This window comes from Penicillium mononematosum, assembly GCF_028829835.1.
Source record: "Penicillium mononematosum strain IBT 11891 chromosome Unknown utg000001l:1.0-4488741.0:1.0-4491989.0, whole genome shotgun sequence".
NCBI classification, from domain to species: domain Eukaryota; kingdom Fungi; phylum Ascomycota; class Eurotiomycetes; order Eurotiales; family Aspergillaceae; genus Penicillium; species Penicillium mononematosum.
The window spans coordinates 3,800,414-3,816,201 of NW_026643271.1; the positions used below are offsets into that span (position 1 = coordinate 3,800,414).

The 15,788-nt window shown below is 50.0% G+C and overlaps 6 protein-coding genes across 6 annotated transcripts; 4 read left to right on the forward strand and 2 right to left on the reverse strand.

Annotated features, from left to right (window-relative positions):
* Positions 1-82: 82 nt before the first annotated feature.
* Positions 83-2,496, forward strand: N7519_001445 (autophagy-related protein 27; the record flags this gene model as incomplete). The annotated part of the gene is given in 5 exon segments (XM_057288223.1): positions 83-238; positions 258-618; positions 700-1,204; positions 1,286-1,470; positions 2,312-2,496. Coding segments are annotated over 5 exon segments (1,392 nt in total), but the record flags the coding sequence as incomplete, so codon positions are not given.
* A 3-nt stretch (positions 2,497-2,499) lies between these two features.
* N7519_001446 (uncharacterized protein) lies at positions 2,500-2,799 on the forward strand (the record flags this gene model as incomplete). The annotated part of the gene is made up of 1 exon (XM_057288224.1): positions 2,500-2,799. One exon carries the CDS (start codon positions 2,500-2,502, stop codon positions 2,797-2,799), a length of 300 nt encoding a protein of 99 aa, XP_057154307.1.
* Positions 2,800-4,365: 1,566 nt separating this feature from the next.
* N7519_001447 (TolB family protein) lies at positions 4,366-6,389 on the forward strand (the record flags this gene model as incomplete). The annotated part of the gene is made up of 2 exons (XM_057288225.1): positions 4,366-6,059; positions 6,080-6,389. The coding sequence occupies 2 exons, from the start codon at positions 4,366-4,368 to the stop codon at positions 6,387-6,389; spliced, it is 2,004 nt and encodes a 667-aa protein (XP_057154308.1).
* An 888-nt stretch (positions 6,390-7,277) lies between these two features.
* Positions 7,278-8,939, reverse strand: N7519_001448 (uncharacterized protein; the record flags this gene model as incomplete). The annotated part of the gene is made up of 5 exons (XM_057288226.1): positions 7,278-7,421; positions 7,501-7,866; positions 7,910-8,335; positions 8,625-8,813; positions 8,877-8,939. The coding sequence occupies 5 exons, from the start codon at positions 8,937-8,939 to the stop codon at positions 7,278-7,280; spliced, it is 1,188 nt and encodes a 395-aa protein (XP_057154309.1).
* A 2,109-nt stretch (positions 8,940-11,048) lies between these two features.
* Positions 11,049-13,850, forward strand: N7519_001449 (ATP-dependent Clp protease ATP-binding subunit; the record flags this gene model as incomplete). The annotated part of the gene is made up of 1 exon (XM_057288227.1): positions 11,049-13,850. The coding sequence occupies one exon, from the start codon at positions 11,049-11,051 to the stop codon at positions 13,848-13,850; it is 2,802 nt and encodes a 933-aa protein (XP_057154310.1).
* Positions 13,851-14,975: 1,125 nt separating this feature from the next.
* On the reverse strand, positions 14,976-15,437 carry N7519_001450 (uncharacterized protein; the record flags this gene model as incomplete). Its single annotated transcript, XM_057288228.1, has 1 exon — positions 14,976-15,437. The coding sequence occupies one exon, from the start codon at positions 15,435-15,437 to the stop codon at positions 14,976-14,978; it is 462 nt and encodes a 153-aa protein (XP_057154311.1).
* Positions 15,438-15,788: the final 351 nt, after the last annotated feature.

Genomic DNA, 15,788 nt, shown 5'->3' on the forward strand with positions numbered 1-15,788 from the left:
AAGTCATTAGAACTCCAGAAATAGTTTTAAGCATTTCGAGGCATCCTCATTTCGAGTTGGGGGATAGGCATCACCTTTTAGTGCCAAAACACCGCCACCGGAGAAACGAAACACCTCCGCAGGGACAACCCCGTCATCGTCACTTTTCAACCTCCACAGGGACCTCGAACCCGAACCAGATCTCTCCAATCTCGCTTTAACTGCACTGGTCACACTTGTCCTGTGTAAACCTGTCCTCGTGACCATCTCCACCTGAGCTATCGAGCTCCATCCCGCGCGAAAGCCTTATCCCAGCTTTCATCCGTCCTCCCTACCCTTCGCGACCCAGCCAGCGCCACACTATCAAAATGCGAATACAATCAAATGGAGTTCCACTCCTCCTCTCCGCCCTCCTACCGAGCCTGGCATCCGCGTCTGGCTTCGACTGCGCGAACATCAATGTCGGCAATCACAAATACGATCTCAGTCCCCTAAAAGGCGTCCACGTACTGAATACCACCGTGGAGACACCTGACAACATGACGAGGACGAGCACAACATACCGATTGAATATTTGCAATACTCTCAAGAGCTCTGCCCAGTACGACGAGAACATATCGTGCGGAACTAACAAAAACAGTACGTTCCAGGCTGAGATGACGCGACCATGTTGAAGTGGTCTTCTGCTTGCATGACCACGATAACTGATGTATTGTTTAGTTTGCGCATTCGTGCGCCGAGCCGAGAAAGACGGAAGTGGCGTTCATACTTTCCCGTTCCCGATCGTCGACCTCGAGGCCGCTGGCGAAGACTCGAAGAGCCCAGAACTGAAGCGATTGAAGGATATCGACCCAGAGACCGAGGGTCTACGCGTTAAGCTGGGAGGTGGCACATACAAGGAATATTCCAAAGACAAGGGTAAGAAGGCAGGCGCTATAATTGAGTTCCAGTGCGACCACGAGCGATCTGGACTGGAGGGCCTGGATACAATTGAGGATCCGGAAGCGAAGGAGCGACGACGAAGAGCGGACGGTGAGGGAGGTGGTGTGTCCTCGAGCAACAGCAGCAGTAGTCTGCAATTCAAGAGCGCTGGTCCGTCGGATGACGATACCTACATCCTGAGACTGGATTGGCGCACAAAGTACGCCTGCGACGAGTACGAGAAGGAGAAGGGCGATACTCCTAGCTCCAAGAGCTGGGGGTTCTTTACCTGGTTGATCATCATGTGAGTTTTTCTTGGCTCCTAGGAGCTTCATTTCCTGTGTCTTCTTCCGTGTTGGGACGCACTGCTAATTAACTTATTCAGTGCCTTCCTCTTCATTGCTGCCTACCTCATCTTCGGCTCCTGGCTCAACTACAACCGTTACGGCGCCCGTGGCTGGGATCTGCTCCCTCATGGTGATACCATCCGTGATATCCCCTATATCTTCCAGGACTGGCTCCGTCGTGTGGTCAATACTCTGCAAGGAGCGGGCTCGCGGGGTGGTTACAGTGCGGTATGAAGGAACTTGGCTTGGATAGATTGGTTTCTATAGTCTTTTGTACTTTTGGATGGAGATACAATGTCTTCTTTTTCTTACGGGCTGTTTCGGCCGGGGTTTCCATGCCTTTCTTGCAGGTACTCTGCAAATGTTTTGTATGGCGCTAGAAGAGGAGTTTATATGCTTGGCCGTAACGAATGATATGATTTCAAGGCCGGTTGTTACGATCTACGCATCCTTTACGCTATAAGATATTTGAGCTTCCTAGAATGTCGGTAGATAGGACGCTCTATCATTTCTCAGACATATTGCGTCTGTCTTGCGGGTGAGGATTGCTGTCTTACAGCCTGGCTTTTCAGGCCCCCAAAAGGCTGTGGTCATTCATATAAAAACCAACTAACATCTATTGCTTTCTTCCTCCCTTTGACTTCTAGTGAGTTATGTTTCTATATTTCATCGACATCTCTACGCTCGGAAAATCGTAGGGAACTCTTGCAGTCACTATATAGATACCTGGTTTCCATTACCAGTCCCTTCTTCGTTTAACTTCATCCTCCTTGCAAGCAAGCCTTCCAGGGTGCTTCTAGCCATCCGATCGACATATGGTATCAGTGACTATATCAATACTCGGTTTCCATATCCCTTTCCCTCTTTGGTACTTTCATCTCCTTGCACACTTCAATAGTGCTCTTCGCCATGTTGTTCACTTCAAATGACATTGTATCCTAAAGCACTTCCTCGTCTGGGAGAGTCTTGAATATCAATGGGAACCGAAGACACACATCAATAACAGGTCAGCACCAAGTAGCCAGCCTCACTACAATTCTTTTACTAACAATTATATCAAGCAGATTTCGGTGATCGGCGCAAGCATCTCCACCTCATGTTTACCTTTACTCAAGGTCTCCCATATTGCTCTTTCGCCAGTATCATCCAGCTTGTGTGGGCTCTTGTGATTCAAATCTACAGCTTCCTCGCAACGCTTGGAGTCCAGAAACTCAGGCAAGCACTGGTTGGGATACTACATGGGCAATGAATAATGCAACGCATGGTTGCTGGCATGCCTCGCTCCCGGTGGTCAACTCTTTTCGATGTCGTCTGCTATTTTCAACGCCCACTCTGTGGAGTGACGAAGGCTTGGAAGGCCAGACCTGAAACGGTGGCTATCGGTCATTTTGGATATTTCCCCAGCGTCTTGAGTTTTATCGTCCTGACTCTTATGAGGACTGTTTGTGGCTACTTGCCAAACACCAAAGAGACCTATATCCTCCACCACCTGCTGGTACAGCAGGCAGTTGTCCCACCTCCGAAGGAGAGGGAGGGTTTCGAGTTGGTATGACCAGATTGAAAAAGGCGGTTGGTAGTATATAGTTATAAAACGATTTAAGGGCCTGTCCTGCAGCCTACGCAGAGCAATCCCGATGAAGGCACTCAGCATGCGATGAACTAACAAGTTCATGCCCGCCGTGGTAAATTGTTGATTCACAATTTGGTCCAAAATGTGAATGCACCAGGGTTCAAATGTTTACCACTGAGGTCACAGTTGAAGAGTTTGGTTGTCACATTCGATACCAAGAACCCCTTCGGAGCTCTTAAGATGGAAATGCAGAAATATGATTTTTCTATCGCTCGGGCCCGTTCGTTGTACACTAAGTTCCTTTTGTCATCCCCCAGTCAGTTGTTTATAAGGATCATGATGGCTAGTATTTATTGGTAGTTGATCTAGATGTCTATCGTTTATATACATATCCTACTGTATACCTAGGTCGCTATATAGTAGGACGGGTTTCTTATCCTATAAGGACAGCCTGGTACCAACAATATTTACCATTTAATACATGTACAATCTCTAGGTCGAAAGCCCCGTCACGTGGATATACGATGTTGCTGCCGTATTTCATTTCTTACATATATCTTACCCAAATGCCTTCAATGTTGTCAACACGCTACGCAGTACTTTGTCCTCCACCAACTTCATATTAATGAACATTGAAAACACAGGCCCAGTGCGAAGACTGGAATAAGAATACTCCACTATTGATCAACACTTCACACCCTGAATCCGGTAGTTCCGACCGATCTTCGGACTCCGAGTATACCCAACGGATTCAAAGCCTACAACATACGCTGTTTGACGTACAGAAGGCGGCAAATTTTGCCGTGTTTCAAACTAATGGCAGTAGTCTCCAAGCCGGGAAATTGCGTCGGCCATCGAGCTTGGACGTTCAGTGGCTTACATCGACCAACGAAATAAGCGGAGTTACCTTGGTCCGTAGGATATGGTGCAAGACCAGAGGCATATCCTCCGTGCCAAGTCACTTGGCACTCGGTTTCTCGCTCCTACATCCGAGCCCTATTTGCAATATCCAGGATTGACAGTTATGCGCAGAAACTGCAGGATCTGCTCGCTCTTGCATACAGCATCGCTCGACATTGTTGTGCGTGTATATGGATGCACCAGACAAACGATGCTCGTCCAGACAGGGTCTACCAGGGTTCCAAACAGTTCCCAAACAGTTACGACAATAATGCTACCGGTAACCAGCGGAAGAGACTTTCTCCGTCCATCTCAAGCCATGACGATCATTGCCTTGTTTCGAGTCTTTCCTCAACTCACAGCTTCATTCGGAAAAGCCAATCAGATGAAGAGTCAACATTGTGCAGGGCTTCTCAGTGGTCAGTCTCTCGCTTGCTTCATCAGATAAGATGAAGGCCCGCTAATAACGCGGACTTCATTACAAGAAGGCGGGCCTGTCGGACGAAAGAATTGCGCTACGACCATGAAGGGGAACGATTGGTCCTTCAGGCCTTTTCCCCTGTAGACGTTTCATGTATAAGTATGGCAGTGCCAGAAATAATGACCTCCAGGCCTTGAACTGTTTTGGTGCACTCACCCCTTTTCACCATGCGTTTTACCGCTTCAATTGCGCTGCTAGGCCTTGCCTTGCGGCCGGCTTTGGCCCTGTGCCCATATGCAGAGAAGATGAGCCTGGAAAAGAAGAGCACGTCCCCGCCACATATGCACATACCGCGCAAGACACCGTACGACAAGAAAGGTATCTTTTATATGAACCGCATCGCTCCCGGGACATCAGAACTGTATGTTGCCAATGTTGATGGCACCGATGAACAACCTCTCCTCTCGAACCCTATCTACGAATACCATGCCACCTTTACCCCTGACGGGGAATGGATCACCTTTACTGGGGAACGGAACGGTGACGGTAATTCGGATATCTACCGCGTCCGGACAGACGGATCGGACCTTGAGGAGTTGGTAGCAACCTCCTCCGTGGAAGATGGAGCTGTCATGTCTCCGAATGGAAAGCAAATCGCTTATGTGTCCACTGCCAATGGCTACAAGGCCAATATCTGGGTCATGGATCTAGAGAGCGGAAAGAAATGGAACCTCACTGATACAGCGTCGACCGCCGCCGATGATTCTCTTCCTAATGGTTACTTCCGCCCTTCGTGGTCTCCCGACGGCCAATGGATTGCTTTCTCGTCGGACCGTAACTCGGGCTGGTACGGACACGGTGACCCGGTATTCCAAGGCGTGGCCGGCTGGGAACATACACAGGAGCTGTCCATCTACGCTATCCGCCCTGATGGATCTGATTTCCGTTCCGTCGTGTCGAAGCCCGGTTACAGTCTTGGTTCGCCCAAGTGGTCGCTCGATGGCGAGCGTATTCTCTTCTACGAGATGACCCGCGAGAATACCTGGAACGCTCACCGTCCTGAGTCAACCGACTCTGCCAACTCTACCCTTGTGTCGGTGGAGTTTGCCACAGGTGCTGACCGTCGCGTGGAAGTTGAAGGAGCGGGTGTGAAGATCTTCCCTCAATACATCTCTGACAGCACTGTCGCCTACTTCGCCAAGGGTGCCGGTGTCGAAGGTTTCCACACCACTGCCGGTGGATATGTAAACACCTCTAGTGAGGTGATCCGCTCTCCTGCCTGGTCTCCAGATGGCAAGAAGGTCGTCTATGAGAAGACCTCCTGGACTGTCCGTCCTATGGACAAGAAGCTGTACAGCTGGGACTCGGAGTGGGAATATCGCTTTACAGACGTCTTCCCACAGCTGTCCAACACCAACAAGATTGCAATGACCGAGAAACAACTTGGAAACTCTTCCATTGTGTCCTTCGACGCCAACGGAACAAACGAGGGCCTAGTCTACAACGTCATGGAGTCCGGCTTCATTGATGCAAAGTCAGTTGCCATGGGCACCGCAGGTGCCTTTAACCCGTCCTGGTCGCGCGACGGCAATTGGGTCACCTTCGGAGTAGGCTTCTGGTTCCAAGGCCGCGCAACCGGCGGCGGCTGGCTTGTACGAGCCACTGCCAACGGCACGTACTCGGAAGTCCTGACCGAGAGTAACGCGACCCTAAGCAGTAACAGCAGCGTGATCAACTCCGGCTTCCCCAGTTTCTCACACGACGGCAAGAAGATCGTCTTCCGTATTTGGGGAACAAACTCCACTCTGGGCGACAAATCCCAGCTTGGACTCCGTCTCCTGGATCTGGAAACTGGCAAGACCTCCGTCCTGAGCACCGAGTGGGATAACCTGCCTTCCTTCTCCCCGATGGAAAGAGAATCGTCTTCACCCGCAAGACTAGTGATTACAACTACGATATCTGCACCATGCGTGCTGATGGAACTGATATCAAGGTCCTCACTAGCAGTGGTGCCAATGATGCTCATGCGGTCTGGACTTGGGACGGTCGAATCGCTTTCTCTTCTGGCATGTTCGGGTTCCAGTATGAATGTGCTCTCTATGATGATACTTTCCAACCTTATGGTCAGGTCGTCGTTATGAATGCTGATGGCTCGAATAAGCGCGTGCTTACTGATTCTATCTGGGAGGATTCGATGCCTTTGTACGTGCCGAACAGTGCCCTCAAGGCTAATGCCAAGGTTCACAAATAGGGCATGTGGAACTGCCCTAGACGGCCGTGCTGCTGGCTTGGCTTTTTACCCATTACTTTTGGTATTTGAAATAAAGCCATTGTCATATTTGTATTTCAAGTCATGTGTTCATATGTCGAAAAATTTATGCTTCTGTTAACGTGAATATCGGAATGACTGTTAGGCTCTGGATTGTACCTCTTGTAGACGACATTCCTGTCTAGAGAGTATCGCTCGGCCTTTGCCATGGGGCTTACCGAGTAGTTGTAGTGCTGAGGACACTTTCTCCCCAATAGAAGGTTAGTGACAAGTAATAACAGGAGCTGCCCAAAGCAAGGGAAGGGAAGTATCTGGATTCCCTCCCGTCTTTTAACAGACTACTAGTAGATGAAACCAGTGGTGCATAGTCCATGGTTTCTTCAAAAAGCGAGGCAGACCTTCCTATCAACTTCAATCACCTTTCGGACCTATAACACTCCAGCCAGACTGGCAAAGGCTGGTAGTCGTGGATATCCATGAGCAACTGCTCGGGGACACTGTCGTGGAAACGAGTCGATCCTTCCGGACTTTCATTGGGATATTGGGGAAGGAGGAAGATGGGGAAAGGGCTACTGGGCTATGACCTAAATAGGAAGGAATGGGAAGTAAACACCGGCCTCACCAGGCTAACAACATCGTCACCTTGAAACATACTCATCTTAAACCAGCTACACTCGAGCAAAAAGCAAATAGAAATAACCACGTAGAACAAATAGAAAGAACACATGCAAAGATCGTCATCGTCATCAGCCAATCCTCGTGGAGATGGCGCCATCCGAACTAGTTCGTTATCGTGTCTCAAGACAATAAGAAATAATATGGGGTAGGTGCCCCTCGGCTCCCCTTCCTTTCCTCCCATTTCAGTCATTTCTAAACCTTCACGGCGAATGACTTGAGGTACAGGTAGTCGGCCATGTTGGCATCAACTGTCTGGCGGATGAGAGCAGCCCGCTTTTCACCATACTTCTTCTGCCACTCGGCGTCAAACTCCTCCTCGGTCTTCACGGCACGTTTCTATGAACAGTGTTAGCGCAAGTCCCCGATACCCTCGTATCCCCATTCCACCAGAACGAAGAATGACACAAAAACTTACATGAGCTCTCTGCACCAGAGCGCTCGACTCAATAGCATCATTATGGAATCCACGCCATTTCTCGAACGCATTCCGAGCAACAGCATGTTCCTCCTCCGTATCCCACGTCAGCATCTCCGGGCGGTACGGGAGACCAACACTGTTACAGAAAGCCTCGATGGTCTTGGCCGGCTCGTCGAGCATATCATCCGCATCGATGACACACACCTCAATACCAGTAGTCGCCTGCGCGTCACTCTGGGAGCTCAGATCCGGACGCGTCGCAACCCGGGGCCCGACCAATCCACTGTCACGCAGATAATCGAAGTGCCGGCGCAGCTCATCATACCCGGCCTCCAGCGGGTCGTAGTTGTGGAACCCGGTCACCTCATCTCAGAGGTGGGATTGTGCACCGCAGGTAGGACGGCACGCTGTAATGCGGGTCGCGGATTAGGAATGCCCAGTGGAACTGCTCTTGCAGCTCGCGCGGCATAACGGTCGGGTTGCCCGGCTCCGTGGGTGTGTCGTACGGGTAGGGCTCCTTGGGAATCCCATTGGTGTGGCCGTTGGTCGCACCGTTAGTGTGGCCGTTCATCTCGTGATGACCGTTCACACCGTTCGCCGCGCCGTTGGTACCGTTCGAGGCTCCGTTGACCCCGTTGGTGTGACCGTTTGGCGTGGCGGAGTGGCCGTTGGTGTGGGTACCGTTGGCACCGTTCACACCATTGGCCGTGTGCGAGTCGCCGTTGGTGCCGACTCCTCGCTTAACGCGCAGTAGAGACGGGGCGATGCTGGCAGGCTGGCCATTCGGTGGAAGCAGGTAGTGGTCGATATCTTTAATAAAGATTCTCTTTCCCTGTGACAAGGTAAGTATCCCATCGAAAAGTGCAAATATTCCATTCCGCGGCGCGGATCTCCGTGATCATTCAATATTTCGAAGCCAGTCTGTGATCTACAGTAAAAGAGAAGGGGGGAACAGATTGCCTCGGGCTACATCTGCGGTGTAAAAAAAGAAAAAGAAAAGAAAAACACGTAATGAGGTAAAGGAATCTTCCCTCATGTTCGATCCACAGGGGAGAACACGAGGAGCATTACGAGGGGGATGTGTAAGAACGCGAGAGATTTCGCAGAAAGAAGGGTCGGACCTGAGTAGCTTCTCGCTCGAGCCTTTCCATCACAGTATTATATGTGGAATTGGCGAATCCACTGTCCAGGCGTTCTTGTGCATGCTCATCGCCTGCGAATCGGCTAGAGAGACGCTCCGGACCGTAGTAGAATGCATCACCAAATGGTTCATGGACACATTGGATAGTATCTCGCTGAGTCATGAAGACCTGTAGTCTGTTAGATATGTGTTTGGAATGGACTGGATGTCAGAATCTTTCGGGAGTTCTTACTCGCTCAAAGGCCGTCGAGCATGCTCGCGGATGCGTAGCCACAAAGATCGGCTTGTCCGACATCCTTGTATGCCGTGCAATATTTGATATTAACCAAGAGAACTGCGATCTGCAGATTTGTCTCAGGGAAAAGGCACGAAAGGTAATCGTAAATAAACTTGCAGTGGATCAAATCTCTGATCAATTAAAGCAAGGATAATTCAAATCCAGCCGTTAAAGCTGTCAGGAAATCTGTTTGAATGGCGGGTCAAGCTCTTCACAAGCGTCCTATGCCAGCGAATGTGAGAGCTTTTTGATGGTCTCAGCTGCAGTCACTATGGCGTGAGAAGGAAAAAGGATGCAGAGGGGGGGCTAAAACTCTTTATATGAACGAATGACATAGGCACCAGGTTTTAATAACTTTTATTTTATTCTTTTTCTTTTTCAGGAAACCTCGGGAGGCGGAGAGCTACCAGAGTTGGTTATGACCCTTAACCATGGAAAAGAAATGTTGAAAATAATTTATAAATATCGTATCCGGCAGGCCAGACGGAGATCTACAAATTGCCTACATAGGTAGCCCGATGGTTCTATGCATAAGCTATGGTATAGTAGCACGATCCCTCCTCGTAGTACATAGTAGTATTGTTATAGTAGTACTCCGTATAGTTGGAGTACATGTAGTACTGCATACGATGTATACGACGTACATATGGCATCCAAAAGCCTCGAATCCATGTCCATGTCCAGTATCAGCTTCTGCGTGCTTTCCTAGGTAAGGGTCGGAAAAGCAACATCAAGATCATGAACGCCATAAAGCCTCTTGCCCCTCTCTGCCCCGCAGGAGCCTATCCGCTTCTATTTTTTTTCTCCCCTCACCAGCTACGAAACACGAAACAAAAGCAAAAGAAAAGCCCAGAGACCACCACCCGTGAGGAGATAACCAATGGGAAAACAACTTGTGGACAGTTGTGTGGATCGATCTTCAATTCTGGATGCGTCGACCTGGAACAAGTGTCCACAATCCACGGTCCAGTCGTCTCTTAGCTCCTGGGCTGAGACGGTGCTCCTCTTCCATGCAGCCCGGTGAAAGTTTGCTTCCTAAACGGTGGTGATTCCCTTTGAAAGCACGGCTAAATCATATATAAAAATCCCTCGGCCTAATTCGAGTAGATACTTGCAGGGGGTCTGATCCTGGGCAAAGGTTCGAGATCGATTTCTTCGCATTCTCATTGCTCTGTGGGTGTCCCACCTGACGTCATTGACTAGCTGGGGTACATTTTTTGTCGGCTATCGTGGAACATGATATAAAACGGAAGCGACGGATGGCAGAAGGTAAACTCGAAGGTAAGGTAACTGGAGCTAGCTATGTAAATTTCGTCTAGGCAGGCGTCAGTGGCACATCATAAACTCCAACACAGATTGTTCGCATCTTGATTTTTTTGCGGGTAGGAGGAGGGTGGGTTGTTTCGATGCCCCACTGCAAGGCACGCAAGCTCAAAGTGGCATCAACACCGAATCATCTCTCCAACGTGGGGAGTCTGACCATCCAAGGGTTCTGGTTTGCTGGTTTGCGCGATTTAATCCGAGACTGCTGACCTCATCTCGGAACGGATAGGGCTTAGGTCAGCAAACAATAGAGGTCACGTGTTCCACATTCACTTCACGTGGCTTCACACTGATATATCACGTGTCAGTCAAAATCTGCCCAAGGCGGTACTCTCAGTTTAGCCTAATTGTATAAAATAGTGGTATGGAAAATAACCTGCTACCTGATATAATAAGTCGGTAATGGACTAGCTATACCAAACCTATGTATAGCAGAATGCAAGTGTCATTGACTGTATTTTAGTAGAGAGTGACATGCTACACTATGTATGTGGTCCATAGTTATCCCGGAGTAATGGTTTATCCGGTGTCTTGGCCGGATACTCTGCGCTGTCAGGCAACGTCAGGCAACGTCAGGCAGCTTCTGGAAGGCGGTGGAAGCCAGTAGTGACGACATGGACCTCATGGCAGCTTCGGGCACTCCACGCGCCAGGAGTATATGAACTTGCATCATCGTGTTTCAAATTGCATATTCTTCAAATTTACTTGCTCAATTACTTTCTACTCTTTACACTACTGCCACTATCCCATCTTTCGAGCATCAGCATTTACACCTACTGATATTACCCCACTATTCCGTTCAAGATGAACGGCGTCCAGTTCACAGATCGGGCTAACAAGGCCTTGCTGGACTCCAGCGGCCTCTGCGAGCAATATTCGCAATCCCAGATTATGCCTGTTCACCTCGCAGTCGCATTGCTCAACCCCTCCCCAGATGAATCGGAAGATCAACAGACACCTTCCGGTGCCCATTCCTCCCACGATTCTGCAACCGCGCCTCTCTTCCGCCAGGTGGTCGAACGAGCTCACGGCGACGCTCAGCTCCTTGACCGATCTCTCATGAAGCTACTAGTCCGCCTACCAAGCCAAGACCCTCCTCCAGAAAATCCTAGTGTTTCTCCCCAACTCTCCAAAGTCATTCGATCGGCCACCGATTTGTCAAAGACGCAGAAGGACAGCTTCGTTGCGGTCGATCATCTAATTCAGTCTGTCTGCCAAGATTCGCAGGTTCAACGTGCTCTCGGCGATGCCAATATTCCCAACCTCAAGTTGATCGACACTGCTATCCAGCAAATTCGTGGTACAAAGCGGGTCGACTCCAAGACCGCCGACGCGGAAGGCGAGAATGAGAACCTAAAGAAATTCACCATCGACATGACTTCCTTGGCTCGGGAGGGTAAGATTGATCCAGTTATTGGCCGAGAGGAGGAAATCCGTCGCGTCATTCGTATTCTCAGTCGACGCACGAAGAACAACCCTGTGCTTATCGGTGAGCCTGGTGTGGGTAAGACCACCATTGTCGAAGGTCTCGCTCGCCGCATTGTCAACGCCGATATTCCCGCCAACCTGGCTCAATGCCGTCTTCTTTCTCTTGATGTTGGTTCTCTAGTTGCCGGCAGCAAATACCGCGGTGAATTCGAAGAACGTATGAAGGGTGTTCTCAAGGAAATTGAAGATTCCAAGGATACCATCGTTCTCTTCGTCGATGAGATCCACCTGCTTATGGGTGCTGGATCTAGCGGCGAGGGCGGTATGGACGCTGCCAACCTTCTCAAGCCAATGCTGGCTCGCGGCCAGCTGCACTGCATTGGTGCCACGACTCTCTCTGAATACAGAAAGTACATTGAGAAGGATCAGGCCTTCGAGCGACGATTCCAACAGGTCCTTGTCAAGGAGCCTACCGTCCCAGAGACTATCTCTATCCTTCGTGGTCTGAAGGAAAAGTACGAAGCTCACCACGGTGTCAACATTCTCGATGGCGCGATCGTCACTGCTGCCACTCTCGCGTCTCGCTACCTGACGGCACGTCGACTACCCGATTCTGCGGTCGATTTGATTGATGAAGCTGCAGCTGCAGTTCGAGTCACTCGCGAGTCCGAGCCAGAAGCTCTCGACACACTGGAGAGAAAGGCTCGCCAGCTTCAGATAGAAATTCACGCCCTTTCACGCGAGCAGGACGACGCATCCAAGGCTCGTCTTGAGGCTGCCAAACAAGAAGCCGCTAATGTTGGCGAGGAGCTCCGGCCGATGCGCGAGAAGTACGAAAGTGAAAAGCAACGCAGCCGCGAAGTGCAGGAGGCCAAGATCAAGCTTGACTCTCTCAAGGTCAAGCGTGACGAAGCCGAGCGTTCGGGTGACACCCAGACAGCTGCTGATCTTGAATACTACGCCATCCCAGAGACCAAGGCCCTCATCGAGCGTCTCGAGGCTGACCGGGCCAGGGCCGATGCTGAACGTCGCGCTCAACAAGGTGACGCTGGCGAAGCACTACTTGCCGACGCAGTTGGTCCGGATCAGATCAATGAAATCGTTGGCCGGTGGACTGGTATCCCTGTCACGAGACTCAAGACCACCGAAAAGGACAAGCTGCTCAACATGGAGAAATACCTCGGCAAAGTTGTTGTCGGCCAGAAGGAAGCCGTTGTTTCCGTCTCCAACGCGATCCGTTTGCAACGCTCGGGTCTCAGTAACCCTAACGCGCCCCCCAGCTTCTTGTTCTGTGGTCCCTCCGGTACCGGTAAGACACTGCTCACGAAAGCACTTGCCGAATTCCTCTTCGATGATCCAAAGGCAATGATCCGGTTCGACATGTCCGAGTATCAGGAGCGACACTCACTCAGCCGTATGATCGGTGCACCCCCTGGATATGTTGGCCACGACGCCGGTGGCCAACTTACTGAAAATCTCCGCCGCCGCCCATTCTCGATCTTGCTCTTCGACGAGGTCGAGAAGGCCGCAAAGGAAGTTCTCACTGTCCTCCTGCAACTCATGGATGATGGCCGTATCACCGACGGCCAGGGCCGCATCGTCGACGCAAAGAACTGCATCGTCGTCATGACCTCCAACCTGGGTGCCCAATATCTCGCCCGCCCCACTACTAAGGACGGTCGCATCGACCCCGGCACTCGCGAGTTGGTCATGAACGCACTGCGCGACTACTTCCTGCCTGAATTCCTCAACCGTATCTCCAGCACCGTCATCTTCAACCGTCTCACCAGACGGGAGATCCGCAAGATCGTGGACCTCCGTCTCGCCGAGGTGCAGAAGCGGCTCGATCAAAACGAGCGCAATGTCACTATCCAGTGCACGGAGGAAGTCAAGGACTACCTCGGCGCAGCAGGCTATTCCCCAGCCTACGGTGCTCGTCCACTGGGCCGACTCATCGAGCGCGAAGTCCTCAACCGTCTCGCTGTGCTCATTTTGCGTGGAAGTATCAAGGATGGCGAGATCGCCCGTGTCGTCATGCGCGACAGCCGCATTGATGTCCTGCCTAACCACGATATTGGTGAGGACAGTGACATCAGCGATGATGAAATGATGGACGAGGATGATCTCGATGCTGAGATGGACGATAACCCCGCCTCGCCCGATCTCTACGATGATTAAACAGATCTGGTTTCCTTAAGGCTTCCTTTTTGTCATAAAGCGAACCTCACATACAAAAGTATTTGAACATACCCAGCGATGATGTGATGATACACGACTTTTTTCTGGCTTTGTTTTCCGGTTTTGCTTTCTTATTTTGGCACGACGTTAGCGCTATCTTCGAGCATTCTCCTTTCATGTACTTATGTAGTCTTTGCTGGGGGGATACGTCCCTACATATTTGAATCGAAGGCTTATAAGCCTCGGCAATGGTCATGTTAATACAAGTTTATTTTTATCCCGAAATTCAAACCAAACCCATGGATACTCTTAAGCTTATTGTATAAATCAATTGTACCTAGGTAGATCAAAGTTAAATTACAAACTCGAGGCTACCTAGGTACCATGGTAGTCGATTGGAGTTCTGAGTAAGGCATCTAAACTAAAGCCTGAACTACGTCTATAACGAGGATAGTAATTACGTGTCGACTTCATAGATCTTGTGCGGTACTAGTGCGCACGAATGGTGATATTGCTATTCTTCATTCTGTCAGATTGATAGACGTTTGTGTGGACTATAACTTCTAGTATAGAATCGAGCAGTTATATAATTTTAAAGCTACTGGAGAACTCCATGTCTATCTCCCTTACTTCTAGACCATTAAAAATGTCTTAGAAAAATGATATTGTTGTTATCGAGCATCCTGCCAAACGCTCGTTCGAGCTCACGGCCAAAAAGAAACCCCCATTATCTCCACGTATCTCTCAATAATACAGGTGCCAATGAACGCCGATTAACTCTGGGTTAGAGCTAACACAGACTCTCCCTTTGTCGATGTTCCTCACTCCAGCGTCCAAATCAAACTCTTTGCCGATGCATTCTTCCAAGGTGCTCAGTCATATTGTCCTTCCGACTGAAGAGTTTGCCACATGTAGGACAACCGAATGAGCGCGGATTGACATGCTGTGTCTTAACGTGGCGTTTCAATACCCCTTTGCGGGAGAACGTGTGAGTGTATGGGCAATCCTTCCAGTGGCAACGGAAAGCACCGTGGGCGTTACTTACATGAGATCATTGCTGTTAGCAAGTTGGTAATGGTACCCTTGGAATGTCGTAACTTGACACTAAGCTTGAACATGGACGACTTACCCCGGGCTCGATTTGTGCGCTCCATGGTGGCGATATGGCGTGTCAACACTGGGACAATGGCCTGCGTTGACCTTTGGCCGAGGCGTCTCTCGCACAGAGCCATCGGAGGATGGGGAGGCGGCACAAGTAGTCGGGCTGACGGCGTCCATAGGAAAGGGTTTGGCGGCGACGTTGCCCTCGAGCGAGAAACAGTGTGTGACATTCTGGTTCAGGCGACTTAGGTCGAGGGCATATGAGGCTTCCGGCATCGCAAAATTAGGATCGAGTTGTGCGGACAAATCCTGCATATAATGGTTGTATAAAAGATGGTTTGGAGACATGGATGACTCCGAGCCCCAGGAGACAGAGGATGGATGAGTAGGGGAGACTTGAGGCCATTTGAAGCCACTGGTGTCCCATCCGGGCTCGTAGGATGGACTCGAATCGTTGAAGGCAATGTTGTATAATGGCCACGCCATCGTGAGATGAAAAGATGAGGTGGAGTGGTCCTTTGAAGTTTGGAAGACGAGATGATTTTCTGCTTTCTTTGGCCTCAGGGAAAGGGGTTTTTATAGTTCTATATGGGCATAGGGTTATTTTAATCGACATACCCAGTTCCAGGTTCACTACATAGATAATAAGCGGGTTGGCAAGTGTACCTTAGCCTTGGACCATCGATCTGCCGAGTTAGGGTCAGTAGAATCTATTTTGATCCAATCAGGCTACATGTAGGTAGATGCCTGTATTTTTCAGTTTTGAAAACAAAAGTCAAATAGAAGAATGTGAAATTATCCAATGGTAGCAAACGAAAGATCCCTGACGTTTCTTTC